Genomic DNA, 23,941 nt, shown 5'->3' on the forward strand with positions numbered 1-23,941 from the left:
CAAGACGGCTAATCACGGCTATCCCTCCAGGAGCCCGCCTACACTTGGGCTCATGTGCCTCCCTGTGACTCATGTGGAGTTGCCCGCATCAATGCCTGTGTCTTGATTTCTGCTGAGTACCTCTCTTCCCCTCAACCCTTGTGCCGAAGACGTCATTAAAATATATCTTCTTAGTTAAATTTATAATTAAAATATATTTTGTAATAATATAATATACCTGCTTCCCAAACTGGGTAGTTTTTCTATGTCAAAGAAACGAGTTCTGGTTTGGCCCAAGAGAAGCCCCTAAAGGTTAGGGGAACTCCTCAGGCTACTGAGGTTGCCTCCTCAAGCTTGTGAGAACTGTGACTTTGCCCGGCATACAGAGATCTATTGAGAGTAATAAGCAGGGCAGAGGTGAGAGTGAGGGTTCTAGAAGGGAAACCGAGAGTGTGGATACTGAGGCAAGAAGCGTGGCAGTCCCAAGCCTGGCTGAGGATGGAAATTGTCTGTGGTGTTACAGGCAGATGTTGGACATTGGAGGGTGCTCCCTGGGATTTCTAGGTTCTTACATCCCAGAGCAAGGAATTGCATGAGGGACACGTGAGTGGCAGTCAAACAGAAGTAGTTTATTAAGAGAGAAAAGCACTTTAGGAAATGGAAGTGCATGGGGCTGGGGAAAGGTCAGAGGCTCAATGGTGGATGATGAACCACAGATCAGGATCTTCCAGTCCAGTTCAGTAGGCTTCTGGTCATCTGAGTAGCAGTCATATTTTCTCCACATGCCTGGGACATATCAGCCTTGGTCAGAGAGTAGTCCAGGCTTTCTCTGCCAGTGTTCTTTTATTCAAATGTCAAGTGTGTGTGTGTGTGTGTGTGTGTGTGTGTGTGTGTGGTGTGTATGTGGTGTGTGGTGGTGTGTGTGGTGTAGTGTGTATGTGGGGTGTGTGTGTGTGTGGTGTAGTGTATGTGTGTGTGGTGTGTATGTGGTGTGTGTGTGTGTGTGCGCATGAACACCCGTGAGTGTGCATATGCGTAGAATGTACAACCTTGGTTGTTAGCCACTCTCCACATTGTTTTGTAAGGCAGGGTCTCCTATCTTGGCTAGGCTGACTGGTCAGTGAGCCTCAGGGATCTCCGACGCTCAGGAGTCCTCCTTAGTGCTGGGGTTACAAGTGCATACCACATCCGTGCTTTTGAATGTGGGATCTGGGATTTGAACTTATGTCCTTGTGCTTACAAGTGCTTTACTTACTGACCTAGGTCCCTAGCCTCATGTACCTTGCTTCACCTCCTACTTTCCTTACACAGTGGGACAGACAAGAGCAACATGTGAAGAAATGGAAGTCACTGAATTTGTGAGTACTTTTTACGACAAAAATCTATTGTTCAGAGGCAGGAGAAATGGCTTAGTGGTTAAGAGCACTTTCAGCTCTTCCTGTGGACCTGAGTTTGGTTCTTAGCACCCACGCTGGATGGTTTACAAATGCCTGTGACTCCAGATCCAGGGCATCTGAGGGGCTCTTATAGCCTCCATAAGCACCCACAATACATGTGCCATATACACATGTACACATAAACACCTGTACATAAACACAGACACATAAACATATACATAAATGAAAATAAAAATTATTATTTTTTATAAATCTACCATTTAAGCAGCTAGATCTAAATAAAACTACCAGTCTTAATAACAAAAACTATTACAAGCCTATGCATAGTGGTAGTGTATATCATTGCACATAGTGATACAGCTAGGTCAGTACCCACAATCCCAGCGTCCTGCACTCTGCATCCCCTGGAAATGTAATTCACAGGCAAGGGTTTGCTGCCCACTTACTAGATTCCAGAAGGTGGTTAGGCACCTCAGTTCTCTTCTTGGGCTCCTCCACCAGGCTCTTCAAGAGGATGGGTGACATCGTATCAAAGGGTTCATTTGCGTTCTTTAGTTCCTGCATGGGGCTTTTCACAGCTGCCATCTCTCGTGAAAAATGGAGCTGTCTGTCTAGAGTCAAAGGTTATTTCCTGGGAGGAAAAACAGGAGTCCTGGATTTATCATGAGAAATCACGCACATATTCCTTCTCGGTTTTTGACAAATGTACCTCTTGTCTCTACATGGTGTGCTGCGGCTCAGACCCTGCCTGCCTCTCATGTACTGGACACTGCATTCCCACACAAGGCTGTCTCATTAATCATTTGACATCACACACCATAACCCAATATGGCCACAAGCTCGCAACTCTCCCATGACTCTCTTGAGCTTTTCTAAAACGTGTTCCTGAGATGCTTCTTGGGCAGCCAAGGGGAAAAGAAAGAACTCTCAAGGGCTAATAAATTTGGAAAGCTCCCTAGTTAATGACAAGTCATCCCGACAAAAAAAAAAATTCAGCGTAGGGGAGGAAAAGGTTTATTGGACTCACAACTCCAGATCAAAGGGAAATTGAGACAGGAACTCAATTAGTCACATTAATACCCAGAGTCAAAAGCAGAGAGAAATGAATGCTCCCATGCTAGCTATTCCCTTATGCCCCCTAGCTTTCTTCACTCTTCCACAGTTCAGAGCCTAGGGCATGGTGCTGCCCACAGTAGGTGAGGTCTTCTCACATCAATTAACAACCTCCAAATAGCCAGAGGCCAATCTGATCTAGATAACTCCTCGTTCAAACTCTCTTCCCAGATGATTCTAGATTGTGTCGAGTTGACAGTTAAAAGTTTTCCGACAAGTCTGCACATCACATCCGCAGAGATGTGAACAAGGGTCCCTTCAACATATTGAGTGTTTGCAAGACACAGGCATTCATATGTCACCTTCTGGACCTGTCTGCTACTAGGAGATGGTAGAAGGGTGATGGATCCTGGAGGTGGCCAATCAGAAACCTGCGGTATGCCTAGGACTCAGGGTTGAGACCGTTTTCAGTTGACAGTCCTAACCCCCTTTAACATTCTTTTCAATTACTATTTTAGATGTCATTTGGCATTGACAATTCATTGCCTCGAAACAGAACTTTACAAATTCCACATTTTGAAAACCTTTATTATTTTGTGGGAGTGGTGGGGAGCAGGAAGTGCACATGTGGAAGTCAGATGACAGATCTGTGCAGTTGGTTGTTTCTGCCCACTCTTGGGCGGGCGGTTGTTGGGATTGAACTCCGGTCATTGGGCTTGCAAAGCAAGCACATTTACCTATTGAGCCATCTCACTGGCTCCCAACACCACATTTTCTATATCATGCATAACTTGTGACTCCTTCAAACAAGCCAGGGGGCTGCTTGGAGAATCCCCTGAAACTGAAGGTAAAACCAAGAATGGACATTTATGAGTTTTGCTTTTTGTTTTCCCTGGAGAAGTTTCATAGCTTTGAAGAAGACACAGAGAAAGTAGAGATATGGGGAGGTTATCAGTATAATAGCTGTGTAAAAATTATTTCCAGAAATAAGTTGGGCCGTCCTTTCCCCAGCATCCTGTTCAGTAGCAAAGGCTGCACAATCCTCAACACAGCCTGGGGAACCCGCTTAACACCCCCCCTCAACGACTTCTGCCTTCCATTGCCTACCCCAACTTCACCCCTAACCCTGCTGCTCTTGGTCCCATACAGTCATTGTTTGTGTTTCGGGTAGGGCCAAGTTAAACTGGACCTCACCCTGGCTAATCCCCTCTTCTTTCTTGCCAACCCCAAGCTAAAGGGGTAGGTAGAACGCAGACTCACTCCTACCACCATCATTTCTTTGGGCCTCACCTCGCTCCCACCCCCGACCCGATGCCTAGATGAACATCTAGGGGATCTGCCTGGGGGCTCCCGCTGCTTTAGTAGCTTGGCGACCACCACCACCTTGGGACACTCAAGCCACAAATCCGAAGCCTCTTACCCTGCAAATGATAGTTCCGGGGCGGGCGCGCAGGAACCTACTCAGAGCGTCGCCATGACAACGCGGACGCTTTCCCAGGATATGCTGGGGAACGCGCCCAAACGGCCCCCAAACGTGGGGGAAGTTGGCGGTTTCTGTTCTGGGGCGAGGGTTGACTTCTTTGAACAATATGCGGAGCTTGAGAAAGACCAGAAAGCGCCACTTACTATGTGGAAAACTAATGGAGTCCCAGAGGAGCGGAGAAAGTTTAGCCACCCTGCGGGCTGGGCAGCTTGCCTGAGCAGATGGGGGCGGGGCCCCGGCACAGTGGGCGGGACCTCCTGTCCAGTCCCCTCCCAGTTTTACACTTCGATTCATGGTAAAGTTCGTACACTAGCAGAGTTAGGCAATATGCTAAAGAGAAGCTCCCCTTCTCCCGCTGCAACCATGGTCAAATCTCAGCCAATCTAGTTTCAGTTGCACTTTCCATTATTTTGAAGAAATTCCCACATTCTCTTGCATATTTTTTAAAAAATAGTATATATCTTTTATTTCTTCTTTGACAATTTTATACTTGTAAACGTATCTCGATTATATGCACCCCAACCCGGACCAAGAGCCCTCAATGCATCCCCTCCCTCGCCACATCATCTTTTGTTAATAGCCCACTGACTCCAATTAGCGTCCCCTGCTGGAAGGCTGACCTGACTTGCGCAAGGCTGACGCAGATAACCACAGCTGCAGGGAGTTCACAGCACTCCTTCCTTCCTCCCACTGGCTCGTCACTCTTTCCGCCCCACTTCTTTGATTTCCTTGAGCATTGGGTTGACACAGATTTCTGCTTAGGCTGAACACTCAGTAGGTGCTTATTCTAAGCGCTCTGACCACTTAGGAATCTCTGCATAAATTGGTGCGGACTACAGAGAGCATCGCATCTTCTCCGACCAAGGTTAAGGCTCTACTAACCCATGGGCATAAGCACAAATATCTAGAAGGCAGTTTGGCAACATGCGGTTTCGCAAAACAGCAGTAGTCCTTAGAGCGCTGACCCAGCAGGCACCAGCTTTTGACTGGGTTCACAGCACCAGGCCTGAATTCCTACCTGTGGGGAAGACTTTAAGTCTAATCCAAAAGCACCGGAAGTTTACAGCGTCCATTCAAAATTCTCTTTCCGGTTTCTCTTTTGGTCTCTCTCTTTCCCTGTATGACTTGAAACTTGATGTTATTTACAGTCACATATGGGGAGACTCTGGATTATAGAGACTAGATGATGTCTAACCTCCTATTTACTGTCTACTTCCTGCATCTGTGGCGCTGGGTGTGTAGCCCTTACCCCATCTGGAAAGGTTCATTGTTTTTTGTTGGTTTGGTTTGGTTCTGCTTTCCCCTCTCTCCTTACCACCATTCCTACCTATAAAAAAACCTTCATCTCGGGACTGGGAGGGTGGCTCAGTAGTTAAGTGTGCTTGATTCCAAACTTTAGTTTGATCCTTAAATCCATCTGATGGAAGGAAAGAAGCGACTCATGTAAGTTGTCCTCTGACCTCCACGTGTTCTCTCTCTCTCTCTCTCTCTCTCTCTCTCTCTCTCTCTCTCTCTAGATGAGAATATATCCTCATCTATCAACACTGGCACTGGTAAGATTCACTTCCAACCAGAACTCTATATATGAGGGCTTTGGGCCCCTGCTCCCCCAATCTCTCCCTCTCACATGTTGGGGTTGTAGGTGAGGGCCACCACCACACCCACCTCCATCTCCATTTCTTATAACACATAGCTCTTTATATGTCACACCCATCATTGTTTGTGTATGTGCTTTGTTTTTGGTTTTGAGATAATCTCAGGCATCTTGGGCTGACTTAAAACTTGGCTACGTTTATTGACCTTGACTTGTTTATTTTCTTGCTTCAGTGCTGGACTTGCAAATGTGCGCTGTCACTCTCCGTGGTGCGCATGCTGGAGGGCTTTGTGCGTTCTAGGCAGCCATGCTACATCCCCCCAGCAAAAGTCCTAGGGGAAGAGCCTCACATCTCGTCCTTGGCTCTCCCATAGCCCTTGATGCAGTTCTTAGTCCACAGTGATTACCCGGTTACTGTTGACTGAGAGAATGGACATCACTGGGTGAGCTCATGGGTTGCTTTAATTCCTTCTCTTTTTTTTTTTTTTTTTTTTTTTTTTTGTGCCCCAACAGGACAAGACGTCAGGAGAGCAGGACCACAAGATGTTCCCATGTGTATTGTGCTGAGTGAACAGAATGAAATGTGAACTTAGCATTTTTCTTAGTAAAAACGTATTTTCTATTATACAAGAAAGTACCCATATGGTCACACAGCAATTAGCAACAGGGCCTGTTGTCATATGCAGTCACTGTCTGTTGTTCACTGTCTCATAGCAGCTCGGCTGCATCCAGGCCAAGCATTGATGAATTTAGGGCTGGGCACATCGTCTAACTCTGGCTCCTGGCAGAAGCCTGTAGATGGCTTTCTCTCTGGTAAGAAGGACAGACAGAGATATACTACTGCACTAGGTACTTTGCCCATAGCCATGACAAAACACCAACAAAAGCAACTTTAAAAAGGATGGATTCATTTTGGCTCAGTTCAGGAATATAGTACACCACGGGGGATAGCGTGCCAATCAGTGGGAGGTGGCCGGTCACATTCAATCCTCAGTCTGGAAGCAGAGAAGACAGATGCTGGCGCTCACCTCTCTCTCTCTCTCTCTCTCTCTCTCTCTCTCTCTCTCTCTCTCTCTCTCTCAGCCCAGGACTCCAGTCCATGAAATGGTGTTGCCTACATCCAGAGTATGTCTTTCCACCTCAAGTTACCAGTCTGAAGACTTCCTCACAGACAAGTCTAGAGATTTGTCTCCTAGGTGATTCTAGAGCTTGTTAGATTAAGCATCAGTATGAACCCTACCATATCTTTCTCTATCTGAGCTTTGTAGCTCATGTTCTTGTTCTTAGGGCTTCAAACACCTGGCATAGAGTGATTTCTTTGTGTGTGTGTGTGTGTGTGTGTGTGTGTGTGCACGTGCGTGTGTGTATGTGTGTGTTTGCTCGTGCATTCATGCCCACATACATTCATGTGTGTATATGTGCATGCATGTGTGCATGTGAAGACCAGGGCATAACCTTCCACATCATTCCTAAGCCATCATCCACCTTGCCTTTTGAGACAGTGTCTCTAAATGGCTTGGAAGTGACCAGGTCATCTAAGATGGCTGATCAGCAAGTCCCAAGGATCTTCCTGGCTCTGCCTCACCAGGGCTAAGTTTACAAGCTGGTTAAACCATGCTTGGCTCTTCTTATGCGGCCTATGAGGATCAAAATCTCAGGTCCTAATGCTTGTAAGGCAAATACTTCACAGAGTGAACTATCCTCCACAACCCCCATCCACACTCCCAACCTGATTTCTAAACCCTTGGTGTTCATTCCGTGGAACTGGCACGGAAGCTTGTTAAGAATCTAGAATCTCGGGCTGTCTGAGATCTCCTGAATCAGAAACCACATTTTAGTAAAATTCCGCTGTGATGTTTGTGAGCTCATTAAAGTCTGAGAATTCTGGACCCAAGGATGCTCTACAATTATGGCCGGTCTAGATGGTTAATTACTTCCTCTATTCATATGCATGCTGCAGTTGGCGTCCACAGTGAGCAGACACAGAGGTGCCCCAGGCCCCAGGAGAATGAGAAGAGACAATGAGCGAGACACAGGTTTAGAAGCTTGTCACACGTTTCTATGGAACAGGGAGGGCCACCAATTCCATTGTTTAAATCTCTCTGGGGATTTCACACTGTATGCGGAAGAAAACTCAAAATACTTACCATGTTTTCAGACTTAACCGCCACCCCACTCCTGCCTTCTCTTTTTGCCCCCTACCCCACTGCCCTTTCTTTGCCTGACGGTGTGGCGATTTAGACCAGATACTGACCCATTCTATTTCCATGGCCCTGTCTCTCCTTGGATCTTCATTGATCTGTGACTCTCTTCACTGTCCAATTGAGCCCTGCCTGAATTTAAGATTCCAAAGTTTCACATGGTGTTTGTTTCAAGACACTAACTTTGTGATACAAGTTTACAGTGCAACATCAAATAGTGAGAAACTTGACTGACTGACTCCTAGCCAGCTCCATTTATACACAAAGACCCCAGCCAGGGAATGGTGCCACCCTTGGCAGGCTAGTCTACTCACCTCGGTTAATGTGATCAGAATAATTTCTGTAGTCATCCCAAGAGACTAACCTGACCCAGACTACCCCTCACAGGTGTGCCCAAGTCTTCTAGGTGCACCTAGATCCTTTCAAGCTGACACTTGACACAGCCATCACACTTGATATTTGAATATACTGGTAATGCTTTCTGTCTTAAAACCTTTTGATGTGCTGTATTTATCTTTTGATCCTTCCAAACTCTCATATGATCTTTCTCCCATTCTTGCTTTCATGTTTTCCCTGAAGAACATTTCAAATAATATATGGCAGGGGACCAGAGAGATGTTGCTCACGCAGAGGACCTTGGTTCAATTACCAATATCCACATGGTGGTTCACAACCATATATAACCCCAGCTCCACGGGATCTGCAGCCTTCTCTTGACAGCATCTAGGCATGCATATGGTGTGATTAAATATATATGTATACAAGAAATATTCATTCATACACATAAAATAAACTTTATATATAATATATAATGTATTATACACATACACATATACATATATATCACATACATATATATACACATACACACATACATATACATATACATCATATACATATACATGTATATCTCACACACACACACACACACACACACACACACACACACACACACACACGTATATGAATGTTCATTGGTGTTTTGCCTCCGTGTGTGTCTGTGTGAGGGTGTCAGAGCCCTGGAGTTACAGTTGTGAGCTGCCATGTGGTTGCTGGGAATTGAACTGAGGACCTCTGGAAAGCTCTTAACCACTGAGCCATCTCTCCAGCCCAAAAAAGTTATATAGTTTTTAAAAAAAAAATAAAATAAGACAGAGCAAAGAAAGCTTGTTTCTCCTCCTCGACGACGAGAGCTTCAGTTTGAAGCCCAGATCTCTTGGACCACATCATCTGACAGTGGCACCTATGCTGCTAGCTGGGAATCTGAACAAAGCTCTCAGACCACTATTTACATGCGCTGAAATCTTCCAAAAAGAGCAACTTACGGGTTGGGGATTTAGCTCAATGGTAGAGCGCCTGTCTAGCAAGCGCAAGGCCCTGGGTTCGGTCCTCAGCTCCGAAAGAAAAAAAAAAAGAGCAACTTACTCAACTTATTCTCGGACAACCCTGTGCATGTATGTAGTAATTGTTTTATTTTTATATTATTTGTTTTGTGAGCACACATGTGGAAATCAGAGCCTAACACTGAGGCCAGGTCTCTCCTCCTACCTGGGGGCTTGAGGTGAGCACCATAGTCACTGAGCTGGCTCACTGATAAACTCACTATCTCTCTATACCTACATGCATAACGTGTTCTCTCCGAACCCCATCCTGAGAGCCTTTTAGCCTCCTTCCCTCCCTATAAGTCATTTTTTCCATCTATCACTTTTTTGTTTTATGACCTGCAGAGTTTAACCAGGGCCATCTGTGTGACCAGGGCTTTGGGGTTATCCATCAGAGCCCTGTGGACATACCACTGGATACAGGGCTGAGGACAATGGCGGTCCCTTTCCCACACGGTGATGCTGAAGATGGGTATTTACCCCCCCTCCACTGCATAAATGAAGAAGCTGAAGTCTCCAGGGTTCAAGAAATTTGCCCAAAGTCCTAGTACTAATTGAATATTAAGTCAGGACTTGAATCCAGGTTTGGCTGATAACAAAATTCTTAAAATTTTTATAACAATTATGTATTTCATGCATTTGTTATTTATTTCATACATGTGTGTGTGTGTGTGCGCGCACACGCGCGTGCGTGCACATATGACTCAGTGCATGTATAGAGGTCAGAGGACAACTAAGTTTTCTCCTTCCACAGTGTGGGATTCGGGGATTGAACTCAGGCCATCAGACTTGGAGGCAAGCACCTTTACCTGCTGAGCCAGTTTGCCAGCCCACAAGTATTCTGTGGGCTGAATAAGCCCTGTGGGTTTCTTTAGGAAGGTCTGGGCGCTCCTGATCTTCCATCCACCGATGATAAGGATTTGAAAGCACTAACAGCACTCTTCCAGAGGTGGCTATATTTGCTCTTTTATTTGATCTCCTTTAACTCTCATATTTCATTTAAATATTCAAAAGGATGCTGACAAACGGTGGCGAAAAATAGAAAAAGTAAAGAAGAAACCGCTTTCCTGAGAACTGCAGTCCGCATTTCTAGAGAGTAAACACAGAGGCGGGAGCATTAAAACCTCATTACAACGTGAATGTCGAGCCTTTGTAGTTCAGCGCTCAATAGGAAACCACTCTGGCTCTTTACTCACGGCTCATCAATCAAACATTAGTTCTGCTCTCGGTAAAGCTGCCTGCCATTCAGCGCACAGGTCTCTCCACGGAGCTGACTCCATGCCTCGGATGGCTCTCTTTGAACCTGTGCAGTCATTTGAGGGACACCTTTGACTCGAACATATGGAGCAGCCCATTTCTTTCTCTGTCCTCTGTTGTCTCCCCCCACAACCTCCAAACTACAAAATCTCAAATATTCCTTAGGGAAGCCTCACTGGAAGGCAAGCACATTAGTCAGTGTTCTCTAGAGGAACAGAAGTTGTAGAATGAACCTACCTGCCTGTCTGTCCATCCATCTGTCTACCGATCTATCTATCTATCTATCTATCTATCTATCTATCTATCTATCTATCTATCTCTATCTATCTATCTATCTATCTGTCTGTCTATCATCTATCTATCTATCTATCTATCTATCTATCTATCTATCTATCTATCATCTGTCTATTCAGGGAATTTATTAGAATGGCTTACAGGCTTTGGCCCAGCTAGTCCAACAATGACTTTCTACCAGGAAAAGATCCAAGAATGTAGTGGTTTTTCAGTCCCCAAAGCTGGATGTCTCAGCTGGACTAGAATCTACGTCAGAATCCTAAAGAAATAGACTCGAATGCCAGTGAAGGAATGGATTTGCCAGCGAGAGTAAGAGCAGCTGGCAAAGAGAAAGCTTTCTTCTTCCCTGTCCTTTATTGGGCTGCCAGCAGAGGTGTGGTCCAGATTAAAGGCAGATCTTCCCATCTTAAAGATCCAGGTTAGAAATGGGTCTTCCTATGTCAAATGATTCAATTAAGAAAAAAAATCACGGGGTTGGGGATTTAGCTCAGTGGTAGAGCGCTTGCCTAGGAAGTGCAAGGCCCTGGGTTCAGTCCCCAACTCCGAAAAAAAGAACCAAAAAAAAAAAATCACCCTTCACAGATGTACCCAGCTGCTTGGGTTTTCGTTAACTCCAGATGTAGTCATCTTGACAACCAAGATTAGCAAGTTAGGACTTCAGCGATGTCTGCACTAAGCTGACAGCTGTTGGGCCATCCTCTCTCGATGGCTGGTTCTTTCCATTTCAACTGGTTTCAGTCTCAACAAGGCGGTCCCTATGCTCTGGAAGACTGCCTTCTTGCTATTAGTTTGATCAGGATGCCCACATATAGGATGTGTTGGTGCCCCACTCCTCCTGGTCAGAATGAGTCCAGTGCCTGTCTCAGGACCTGTCACTGCTTGCTTGATTGGGGGATGGTGATGTTGCTCCCCTGTTGGTTCACGTGCTAACTCTTAGGCTGTTCTTCCAGAAAGCCTCAATAAGGCTCATGGTCTGAGAGTAGACAAGAAAAGTTATTAAGTAGGCATTAAGTTATAAAAGTAATTAAGAAGGAGAATGGAGTCAAAACAGGCTTGGACCTTATAAAATAAGGACGATCAAATGTGCTTTGCCTTTAAGCCTGAAGACAGGTAGGGCTCAACTAATGTGCAGATCCAATGGTCTTAGCTGTCTCATGCCTTCCTATCTACTGTGTGTGTGTGTGAGTGTGTGTGCATGCGAGTGTGTGTGTGTGTGTATGCCACATGTGCATGCCCCAGCACATGTACCACGTAAACATGTGAACACATGTGTGCATATACTTGAAGGCCAGAATTCAGCCTCAGGAATTATTCTTCAGGCACCATGCACCTTGGTTTTTTGTTTATTTGTTTGTCTCTCATTGAGACCTCGGGCTCAACAAAAAAACATGCCCCAGAGGTCACCCATCTCTCCTTCCCCTAGAATCACAGATATATGCCACCAAACTTAATGGCCTTTTATGTGAATGATATGCATTCTGGGGATCAACCTCAGGTCTCCATATTACCTTACAATCACTTGACCAAGGAAAACACCCTCATAGCATCTCTATGTCCTTTGCATAGAACTTGCTTCAGTCTGAAAAATAATTGCCTGCTCTGCTCTCTACGGTTGCTTATGTCTGCTGACCAACAGACTTATTCATTTCATGGTGATGCAGGACTTAAGTAGCATCCTTTGTAGCTCCCGGGAGAGGATGAAGGTGTAGCACTGTAGACTGTCCACATGGGCTGAGGTCGGCAAGGGTGATTTCCACAGGCCTCCGTCTCCCTAATGTAGCACCTGCCTCAGAGCAGGGCTTTGTAAATATCTGTCGAATAATGTTAATTCTCTAGCATATCTTATTCCTTTTGTGGGGAAAGAAAGAGAAACTACATATGACATAATGGAGAAATAATTTTTAAAAAGGGATCATTGGTAAACCCTTTTCACAATGTGAAGAAAACAAGACAATTTTCTAACTCAGTTAGATAGCTGCTGTTACTCGTTGATGCAATTAACTAATTAGGTTAATTGAGGCGGGAAGGCTCCCTGGAACTGTGGGCAGCGCCATCTCATGGGCTGCTGTTCTGGACCAAGTAAAAACGGAGAAAGAGAGCTGAGCCCCAGCGTCTGTCTCTCTGCTTCCTGACTGTGGATACAATGTAACCAGCTGCCCTAGGCTCCTGCTGCAGTGCCTTCCCCACCATGATGGACTGACGATACCCCTAAACTATGAGCCAAACTAAACCCGCTCCCCCTAAACTGCTTTTGTGGAAGTATTTTATCACGGGCACCGATAAAGTAACCATGTTCAGTCAGCATCAAGTCAGACTGAATGCACTTTAACCAGCCCTCTACAAAAGCAGCAGAAGTGTCACTCCTGGATATGCATACTCATCTATACACAGAGGACTGTGTTTAGCCAAACAAAAGAGGAAACACCTCAGCCCATTCCACAAGTACTACGCTACAAGCAGTAACCAAGCCCCTGTGGAGTGCCTGCCTAACATTTACAAAGCCCTGGGGTATCTCACAGCTGTCACATAAAACCAGGTGTGACAGACCACCGTATCTGCAGCCCCAGCACGTGGGGTGTGAAGATAGGACCCGACTTTCAAGGGTATCCCCAGCTACTCACAGGGGATTAAAGGCAAGCCTGGGTTAGAGACACTCTCCCAAAATTTAAGGCCTAGAAAAGACTGAAGAGTGGACTGGGATTCAAAGCTGGCAAGGGGCTTGTTTATATCTCCATGGATTTGTACATGCAGTAAAGAGGCAAAGTATTCTAAAGGATATGCCGAAAGAAAGGAGAAAGGAGGGAAATTTCTTTCCCCTTTGGCACTTGATTTCATTTTCATTGAGATTTTCATTTTCTGAAAATTCGTGTCACTGCCTCAGTGAGGTGCTAAGTGTGTCTGCAGGAGGGCTGGGGAGTTGGCTCAGTCTGTAAAATGCTTGCCACGCCAGCATGAGGACCTTACAAAAAGCCAGGCACAGCGTGCTGTGGGCACTTGCTGTCCCAGCACTGGAGAGGCAGAGAGAAGAGGAGCTTCAAGTTCACTGAGAGACCCTGCCTCAAAAGTTCCGGGAAGAGTGAACGAGGAAAGCGTTCACTACTTATCTTTAATTTCTACACACACCTCCACACAGGCACATAATCAAATGGGAAGTATTGGTGGAACTGACCCCAGAGTCAAGAACAGACTCTCCTCTCCTCAGGATGACCTGTTGGAAGGACATACTGAATATCTAGGGTTCTGATGGTTGGGACTTTGGTTTAGAGATCCCACTTTCCGGTACGTGTGACTGGGTCAACTGTGTTAGAACTAAGAGGCCATTGACATAAAAGAATGGCCCTCTCTTCCCCAGAGAGGGTGACGTTGAACCTGGGAGACTGTACAGTATGATATTTCCCCATAGTGGCCACCACAGTCTCTCCCATTTCCCTGTCACATGGAGAAGTGTGGTTTGCTGGGCTCAGAGTGCTTGCCTAGCATGCAGGAAGCCTTGAGTTTGCTCTCTAGCTCTGCGTGCACTGGGTGAGGTGACGCTGATACGTAGTTACAATCCTATTCAGCAGAGAGAGACAGGACGATCAGAAGTTATCTCTGGCTACATAGAGAGCTGGGGGCCAGGATGGGTTTGAAACTGTTTTAAGGAGAAAAAAAATATCTTCCTACAGTTTGGAATTATAAGTGTCACTCAAAGACCCCTGTGTTGATAAAGACTTTGTCCCTGGGGTGGAGCTAGTGGAGAGTGATGGCTCCTAGGAGGTGAGACCTAGTGAGAGGTTTTAGGTCATAAGGGATGTGGCCTCAGAGGAAACCGTTGGACCCTGGCCTCTTTCTCTTTGTCCGGCGGGCTCGTTAAGCAGGAAGTTTTTCCCCATTATGTACTCCCAAACCGTGATCATGGGGCTGCTTTGCGCCTGCGCCAACGCCAACCAATCATGGACTGAAGCTCCCCAGACTACGAGCCAAACAACCCTTTCGTCTTTATGCATGGATAAGCTGCTTACTTACTGCAGTGCTGAAAGCTAAAGAAAAGAGGGTTTACATCACTTCACGCCGTTCTGTAGGATGGAGTAGACATTCACTTAATTCTGTTTGTTTAAAAGTCAGCCTGGGAAACGAACGGTTGCTGATACTAGATCAGGTGTAGTACATCTGAAATCCCAGAAAATTGAGGCGGGAGGTCTGAGAGTTCAAACTGGGCTATATAGTGAGACCCTGTCTCAATTAAGGACTTAAAAAAAAGTGTTGCCTACCTCGTTATTCTGCTCAAGGCACCTGACTTAGATCCTCCAGAGAGAGTACTTTCTGGATTGGAAGGGAAGGAGGGAGGTTACAGCTGCCTCCAGTAGGGTGTCTGGGGTCCCTCCTCCTGTCTCCACCCTTCCAGCTCTGTGCTGCCCCCCGCAACCCCTCCCTGCTATTCCCAGCAGGGTGGAGTCGAGAGCAGCGTCCAGTCCTTATCAATAGGCACTGCAGGTTTGTTAACAGTCTTGCCACCTCCTTCAGGGAGCAGCAGCCTCAAGCCTGGCTGTGGATCTGATCGGACTGGGTAGGTCCAGCCATGGTCTCTCTGGGCTTGGAGGTGGCCCAGGGTCCTGGACCACGTGCAGGTCGCTGAGCTGGACGCAGAACCGGCCACCAAGCTCCTGAAGGGGCCAGAACGCAAAGGGGAGCAACAGTGGGCGGAGCATGCTCAGCACCATGAGACCCCGGCTGTCCCTGCTTCTGCTGAGGCTGTTGCTGCTCACCAAAGCAGCGCACACCGTGAGTACCGCGCCCCCACCCCGCGCCCCCACCCCGCGCCCCCACCCCGCGCCCCCACCCCGCGCCCCCACCCCGCGCCCCCACCCCGCGCCCCCACCCCGCGCCCCCACCCCGCGCCCCCCGGACGTGGACCCCACGGACCAGTCCACCGTCCTCTATCGGGTCCTAGGAGTTATGGGGAGCAGCCGATCTCTCTTCCCTCAACATACTATCGCTCTGTCGGAGCCCCCTTCTTCTCCAAAGGCAAAAACTTCATGGGCTCTGTGTGAGGCTCATTCCCCTCACCTTCGCTCACCCCTTCCCGCCGCCCGCCGCTAAACACACTTCTTTCCAGGAGACAAAATTCTGTAGCCGCCGGGGAAACGACGTGTGCTAGATATTTGCTCTCTAGGATTTTATCCAAACACCCTCGTTTCCTTTTGAGAACCTGGTCTCAAGCACGGAGACTAAGGCTCAGAAAGGGAGCGGGAGAGGCTACTGTCAGAAAAAAGAACCACGTTGTTCAGGCTAGGTAGCACTTTTTTTTTTTCACGTGCTCCGGTGTGCAGATGGGAAATTTCAGTTTTCGCATCTGTGATGGGACCATTTCAGCCCTCCCCCGCCTGGAGGGACTGACCTTCTGAAGTCTGCCCCTCCTAGGAGCGGTAGGTTGCAACAAACTCAGGGTAGGAGAGGAAGAAAGTTGGAGGAGTGGGGAGAGAGGCCAGGCGGGTGGTTTGTGTTTCTTTCCCATAGAAACTTCTGGGAACTTTCCCCTGGGATATCTGGATGCGAGACAGCCTGCTTCGAGGCTGGCAGGATGGGAAGAATTGGGAAGAAGGTCAAGGCTGCCGGTTGGACTGCAATATTAACACAGGGAATAGATCCTGACACTACCATCTGGGTCTACAACATTGTTTCCTGTTTCCCGAGGCATTTTCGTGTGGTGCCAGGGCTGCCGGGCCAGGCTCAGTTTACATTTTTGTCTCAAAGGCAATCTCAGGAATGAACAGATGGGGAAACTGAGGCTTTGCTTGGTTCAAGTCTTCACTGCACCTGGGACCCCTGCTGTGTATGTCTGTTCAAGTCCCACGTTTTTTCAGACCATGAAAGGCCTCAGCGGGAGATTTGCTTTTGGTCAGCGTCTGAGGAGCAGGGCTGGGACCAGAGCCCAGATCTTTAGATTCCTCACTTTGGGAGGAGGGGTCTGACCTGCCCGAGGTTTGTTCTGTCCCTTGCGTCCCTTGTTTCTGCATGTCAGGTACATACACATATGCACCGTGGGTATCTCTAGGAAAAGGTTTCATGTGGGCCTCTGGTCACTGTGAGGGTTTATCCAGACCTGTGATCCTATCTCTTGGGGTTTGTGGTAGAAAACGCCTTTAATAAATGAGGGCGGAATGGCCTGCTTTGTTTGGACCATTTCCCAGCTTCTGCAACTTCTCCTCTTGATCCTTTCTTTGACTTTGGGTGCTCACCCGTTGGCTCTTGACATCCAGGGACAATAAAGACAATTTCTTCCTTCCTCTTGGTTTTCCCTCAGAGGGACATCATAAGCCTCTTCCAAAGAGACCACTGAAGCTGAAGTATTTGTTCCTAGCTCCCTTCCTCACCTCTTTCTACAGGGGAGGTGCCAGAGGGTCCTTTGCAAGTAGAAACTGAAAAACTGTGACTGCTGAAGGGGGTTGGGTTTTTTTCTATAAGAAACTGAGCATGCCATCTTCTCTGCTGACTTTCTTCATATATAACATCTGACCTCTCTCCCCCTCCCCCCCACAAACACACAAACACACACACACACACACACACACACACACACACACTCGTCCCAGCAGACACATGCTGTAGCTTGAGCACTGAGACTTGAGACTTGTCTTGTTCTATTTTGTCCCATAAGAGGAAACTCGATGGGTGTGTGTGTGTGTGTGTGTGTGTGTGTGTGTGTGTGTGTCTGTCTGTCTGTCTGTCTGTCTGTCTTTGGTGTGTGTGTCTGTCTGTCTGTCTGTCTGTCTTTGGTGTGTGTGTGTGTCTGTCTGTCTGTCTGTCTTTGGTGTGTGTGTGTGTCTGTCTGTCTGTCTGTCTTTGGTGTGTGTGTGTGTGTGTGTGTGTGTGTGTGTGTGTGTGTGTGTGCATGTGGAGGCCGGAGAGCATCTTCTGGCTTTTATTCCTCATGTGCTATCCACCCTGGTTTCTTTTTTTCTTTCTTTTTTTTTTTTTTTTTTATTAACTTGAGTATTTCTTATATACATTTCGAGTGTTATTCCCTTTCCCGGTTTCTGGGCAAACATCCCCCTAATCCCTCCCCCTCCCCTTCTTTATGGGCGTTCCCCTCCCCATCCTCCCCCCCCTTGCCGCCCTCCCCCCAACAATCTAGTTCACTGGGGGTTCAGTCTTAGCAGGACCCAGGGCTTCCCCTTCCACTGGTGCTCTTACTAGGATATTCATTGCTACCTATGAGGTCAGAGTCCAGGGTCAGTCCATGTTTAGTCTTTAGGTAGTGGCTTAGTCCCTGGAAGCTCTGGTTGCTTGGCATTGTTGTACCTATGGGGTCTCGAGCCCCTTCAAGCTCTTCCAGTTCTTTCTCTGATTCCTTCAATGGGGCAGGCTCTGAATTCCACCCTGGTTTCTTAAAGCCAGGTCTCTCCCTGGCCTGGGACTCACCAAGTAAGGTCTGTAAGCCCCAGGAATTCTCCTGTCTCCATTTCCCTAGCTCTGGCTATTATGCCTGGTTTTAACGTAAACGTCACAAATTAGAATCACCAGGCATGTACAGGCTACACAGACCTACATGCAGGCAAAATACCCATATATGTAAAATTCTTTTTAAAATTAATATGCCCTCTATACTAGCTCTATTGTTTGTATTAGAATATTATTAATATATTTTGATCACATTCATTCCTCACTTATTCCCCTAACTCTCCTGGATTCATCCTAACCCCTCCCCAGTTCATCCTCTCTCTCTCTCTCTCTCTCTCTCTCTCTCTCTCTCTCTCTCTCTCTCTCTCTCTCCAATAACCCACTGAGTGCTATTAGTGTTGCCCATATAATCATGGGTGTGGGGCAATCCACTGAAGCATGGGGAACCCACCAGGGTCTGCATCCCTGGAGAAAACTGACCCTCATCCCCACATCAGTGATTAACTGACCCTCATCCCCACATAAGTGATTAACTGACCCTCATCCCCACATAAGTGATTAACTGACCCTCATCTCCACATCAGTGGTTAACTGACCCTCATCCCCACATCAGTGGTTAACTGACCCTCATCCCCACATAAGTGATTAACTGACCCTCATCCCCACATAAGTGATTAACTGACCCTCATCTCCACATCAGTGGTTAACTGACCCTCATCCCCACATCAGTGGTTAACTGACCCTCATCCCCACATCAGTGGTTAACTGACCCTCATCCCCACATCAGTGGTTAACTGACCCTCATCCCCACATCAGTGGTTAACTGACCCTCATCCCCACATCAGTGGTTAACTGACCCTCATCCCCACATCAGTGATTAGCTGCCTGTAGCGCCCCAGTAGAGGCAGGGTCTCACCGTCCCTCCCCCTCCCTGTGGGTAGGCTGCTGGCTTGATTTGCTCAGGCAACCATGTCTGCAGTGACTTCCTGTGTGTGCTTGCCCCGGCATGTCAGGAAAACACTGCCTTAAGGCAATCCTCTGTACCTCCCGGCTCTTGTAATCTTTCTGACCCACGTTTCAAGCAGGGTCTCTTAACTTTGACACAATTTTTTCGAGACAGGTCTCATGTAGCCCAGGATAGCCTCCAGTTCCCTAGGTAACTAAGGATGGTCTTGAATTTCCGATCCCACCGCCTCTACCTACTTGGTACAGGCGTGTGCCACCATGCCAAGTTCATGCTGGGGGTGGGGGAACTCGGGGTTTCATGCACACTAGTCCATGAACCAGCTGAACCACATCCCCAGGCCAACCTGACACTTTTGACATGTGGACAAGATATAGCAGTTCTGTGCGTTATATGAGCCTGAGAGGCATCTCTGATCTCCCTAGATGAGGAACCGGGAGTATATCTGCAAGGCCGTGACAACAGAAAATATCAGACATTGTCAAATGTTCTATGAAAACAAGGAGGGGCATTGCCCCTGTGTGACAACTACTGCCCTAAGGTCTGTCATGTGTCTGAGAGGTACATCAACAGGACTAAAAATAGGGGCTGCTGATTGGATTTGAGGCACTATGATGACAACGACTGAGTCATGGTGGGAACAGGCTATTAGAATTTGGATCTTGTGTGTGTGTAGAAATGCATGTGGAGGTCAGAGGTCAACCTTGAGCATCATTCCTCAGGTCTCTGTCTGGTTTGGGACTCTGTCCATGTTGGTTTTTTGAGACAGGGTCTTTCACTGGGGTTTGGAACTCACTGGTTTGGCTGGGCTGAGTGGTCCGAAAGCCTTAAGGACTCGCCGGTCTCTACTTCCCGCTAGTGACATTTTAAGTATGTGTTACCATGCCTGGCTTTGTTATGTGGGGTCTTGGAACTGAACTCAGGTCGTTGGTCTTGGAATGCAGCCACTTTACCCACTGAGCCATCTCCCCAGCCCTATAGTTTAAATCTTGAATTCCTCTCCTGTGTTGAAGACTTGATGCCCAGTCCTTAGGACAGTCCAGAGATAACCAGACCGGGGAGGGAGAGTCTAATGGGAGCAAGTTAGGGGATATTATGACCCTGGCCTTTCCTCTACCTCTCTCTGCTTCCTGGCTACCCTGAATGCTCAAGTGCTCTCAGTATGACAGGCTCTGCTGCCACAAGCTCAAATGACACCCTAGGTCAGATACGTCCTCCCTCCTAGGCTGACTTTCTCTGTCACCTCATCAGAGCAGTGGGAAGCTAACGGACACTTAAGCACACCTAATAAGAACCCATTTCCAAACCGGAGAGAAGACCGTAGAGAATGTGTCGTCTTCGCTGCCGGCTTTGGCGTCTTCTCCTTGTCCCTGCTCTGAAGCAGAGACTCTCCCGCACTGTAGCAGTGTATCCCTGCTGGTCTGAGTGGTTAGCATTCTGCCACTGTGGCAGCCCCTTCCAGTGTCTCCTCACGGGGGCCCCAGTCTCCTTGCAGAGTTAAAGACGCTGACCTTCTCCAGGCTCCGGGGTACCCAGGCAAACCCACAACACTCAGATCCTCTCTACTTGTGCTTGCTTACAATAAATATCAGGCGGCTCAGCACTGACTGGACTTAAGAAAGTGAGACTGTCCAGGCGCCGCTGGCTTCAACAGACCACTCTGACAGATGAACTGTAGTGGGGAGAGGTATACCCAGAATTGTGCCTGCAGTCCAGCCCATCCTGTCCCTTATAGGAACATGAGTCTGTTAGGATTGGAACCGGGCCCCGTAACCTCAGTTAACCCCAGGACTCTATCTGGAACTTTCCCCGTTGCTCCCTTCACCCACGGCTCTCACATGACCTGTCTATTTGAATCCCTGCCCTCCTGATTCACAATCTCATTTCCAGCTGATGGATTTGCCTGTTGTTTCCTGAGAGTCAAGACTACCTGGACTGGCTTCCTCTGAGCAGCTAGCTTCTGATAGATGTGTCTCCTGCGAGCCCTCTGCTTCTTTCCTTCCTATTCATCTTGGTCAGTCAGACTGTCCTAAGAAAACCGTACACCAGGGCTGAGGGCGCGGCTCTGTTGGCAAACTGCGTGCCTAGTGAGCACAAGGACCTAAGTTTGACTCCCATGTTTAAAAAGGTCAGATATGATGGTTTGTGCGTATATCTCAGCTCTGGAAAGGTGGAGACCAGCAGATCTTTGGTGCTTCCTGGTCAGTCAGCCTAGTCTAGTTGTTAAGTTCCAGGTCAGTGAAAGACTCTGCTTCAAAACAAACTAACAAAAAAAACCAAAACCAAAACAAAACAAAAAACCAAAAACCAAGGCAGCAAGTGATAATAATAACGCATCAGGTTGACCTCTGGTACACCTGTGTGTGTGAACACACACAGACACACACACACTCACAGACACACACACACACCACACAGATACACACACACACCATACACACACATACACACACACTCACACATACACATACACACACATATTCACACACCATACACATACACACACATACACACACACTCACACATACACATACATACACATACTCACACACCATACACACACACACCATACACACACATACACACACACTCACACATACACACACACATACTCACACACCATACACACACACACCATACACACACATACACACACACTCACACATACACATACACACAGGTACTCACACACCATACACACACATACACATACACACACACACACCACAGACACACACACTCACACACAGACACACACACCACAGACACAGACACACACACTCACACACACACACTCACACATACACATACTCACACACAGACACACACACACTCACACACAGACACACACACCACAGACACACACACTCACACATACACATACTCACACACCATACACACACACACCATACACACACATACACACACACTCACACATACACACACACATACTCACACACCATACACACACACCATACACACACATACACACACACTCACACATACACATACACACACGTACTCACACACCATACACACACATACACATACACACACCCACACCACAGACACACACACTCACATACACAGACACACACACTCACACACACAGACACACACACTAACACACACTCACACATACACATACTCACACACAGACACACACACCACAGACACAGACACACACACTCACACACACACACTCACACATACACATACTCACACACAGACACACACACACTCACACACAGACACACACACCACAGACACACACACTCACACATACACATATACACACACTCACACACACACACATACACACACACCACAGACACACACACACACATACACACACACACACACCACAGCTGACCAGCATACACATTATCATTTCCTGGCTTCTAGGTAGCTACTCTGTTCTCATGTGGCCTATCTGGGGAGCACGCTGGGTGGATATTGTCTCCTCTATGAGAATATAGATCGTTTAGGGTCCAGCCTCCACCCATCTTACACACATTCATTATATTCTGAAAGGTTCTGTCTTCAAAGATATCCACACTGTTGTGAGGGCTTCGGTGTATGAATTGGGGTGACATAGACTTTCAGTCTATGACACTATCTGAGCAGGAGCTCAGCCCCCTTGTCATGCCCAGTCCCTAAACCTATCTGTGTTGCTCAGCTTTTGTCATTGAAACAAACACATGGGGTGACCAACTTAGGAAGACAAAGGTCAATTTTGGCTCACAGTTTTGGAGATTCAGTTCATGATGAATTAGCCTATTGTTCATGGTGTACGTTCATAGTGGAACAAAACTTCATGCTTCATAACCAGAAAACAAAATACAGGCGGGAAGGGACTGTAGGTACACAGTCCCCTTCAAAGGCGCCCCGTGTGATGGTTGGTTCGGAACCATCTGGGAAGGAGTATCACTGAAGGGTTTCTAGATTGGCTTGCCCGCTGGGCATATCTCTGGGGTATTACTCAGATCAGATTAATTTAGGTGGAACGTCATCGAGGTTGCTGTTCTCTGGGTAGAATAGAAGTAGAGAGAGGAGCAGAGTGTTAGCGTGCGAGCATTTGTTGGGACTGTGGATATGATGGGACCAGCTGGCTCACACTCCTGCTGCCATGATGGATGATGGATCACAGAGCTGCGAAGGATCATGGAACTGTGCGGTAGAAAACCCCTCCCTCTGTCCCTCTGCTCTCGTCAGAGTATTTTTTACAGCAACAGACACAAAAGTAAGATGTGCCCTGTCTTTACTAGTTCCTGCCTTCTAAAAGTTCTACAACCTTCCAAATAACACTAAATTAGGTACTCAGCTCTAATACACTGGGGACCATACTAGATCCAAACTATACCGCTGACCCATACCTCAGGAGCTTCCTTCCCCAGGAGACCCCATCTTGCATGACCACCCACTGATGTCTCTCCCAGACCCGCTTCTCTGTGTCTGATTTCTTCAGATTCCATTAGGAAGTGGGGGTCACACTGAATGTTTCCCTCTTGCCCCTTCAGGGCTGGTAAAATAGCTCTCCTAACACCTCCTTCCACAGTCGCAGCTCTGCCCCCTGGTGGCCAGCTTCTTGGAAGCTGTTTCTGGGCTCGTAGCCCTCACTTTTTCTTGCTGAAGCTGGGCTCCTGCTCAGCATCCACAGAATCAGGCTTATCAGTGGCTTCCGGTAGACACATTTGCTAGACATTTTTGGGAAAAAAATCTTTAAAAATTGTGGTGTGCTTCGAGTGCAAGATGAGACAGCTTAGTAGTAAATGCTTGCCTGGCTACCAGGAGAACCTGAGTTCCATCCTCACTCAGGTCAAAGTATCAAGAGTGGTGGTTACCAGTAATCACAGGGCTAGGGAGACTGAGACAGGAGAGTCCCTGTGACTTGCTGGCCTGACAGTCCAGCCTAACCAGTGAGTTCCAGGCCAATGACAGACCTTGTATCAAAGGA

At 47.4% G+C, this 23,941-nt stretch overlaps 2 protein-coding genes across 8 annotated transcripts in view; one reads left to right on the forward strand and one right to left on the reverse strand.

The window, feature by feature from the left end:
- The window catches only part of Cfap221 (cilia and flagella associated protein 221), a 70,554-nt gene extending 66,393 nt beyond the window's left edge, over positions 1 to 4,161 (reverse strand). Inside the window, 2 exon segments of one of the 3 annotated variants that reach the window (NM_001429616.1) lie at positions 1,823 to 2,007; positions 4,056 to 4,161. In NM_001429616.1, the coding sequence (NP_001416545.1) occupies positions 1,823 to 1,961 (139 nt within the window). In that variant the 5' untranslated portion in view covers positions 1,962 to 2,007; positions 4,056 to 4,161. 3 annotated transcript variants of the gene reach the window in all.
- A 10,435-nt stretch (positions 4,162 to 14,596) lies between these two features.
- Sctr (secretin receptor) overlaps positions 14,597 to 23,941 on the forward strand; it is a 56,860-nt gene continuing 47,515 nt past the window's right edge. For 3 of the 5 annotated variants that reach the window (XM_087581768.1, XM_087581769.1, XM_087581771.1), the window contains exon 1: positions 15,124 to 15,401. In XM_087581768.1, the coding sequence (XP_087437894.1) occupies positions 15,327 to 15,401 (75 nt within the window). In that variant the 5' untranslated portion in view covers positions 15,124 to 15,326. 5 annotated transcript variants of the gene reach the window in all.

Source organism: Rattus norvegicus, chromosome 13 (genome assembly GCF_021556685.1).
Source record: "Rattus norvegicus strain SHRSP/BbbUtx chromosome 13, alternate assembly SHRSP_T2T, whole genome shotgun sequence".
Taxonomy (NCBI): domain Eukaryota; kingdom Metazoa; phylum Chordata; class Mammalia; order Rodentia; family Muridae; genus Rattus; species Rattus norvegicus.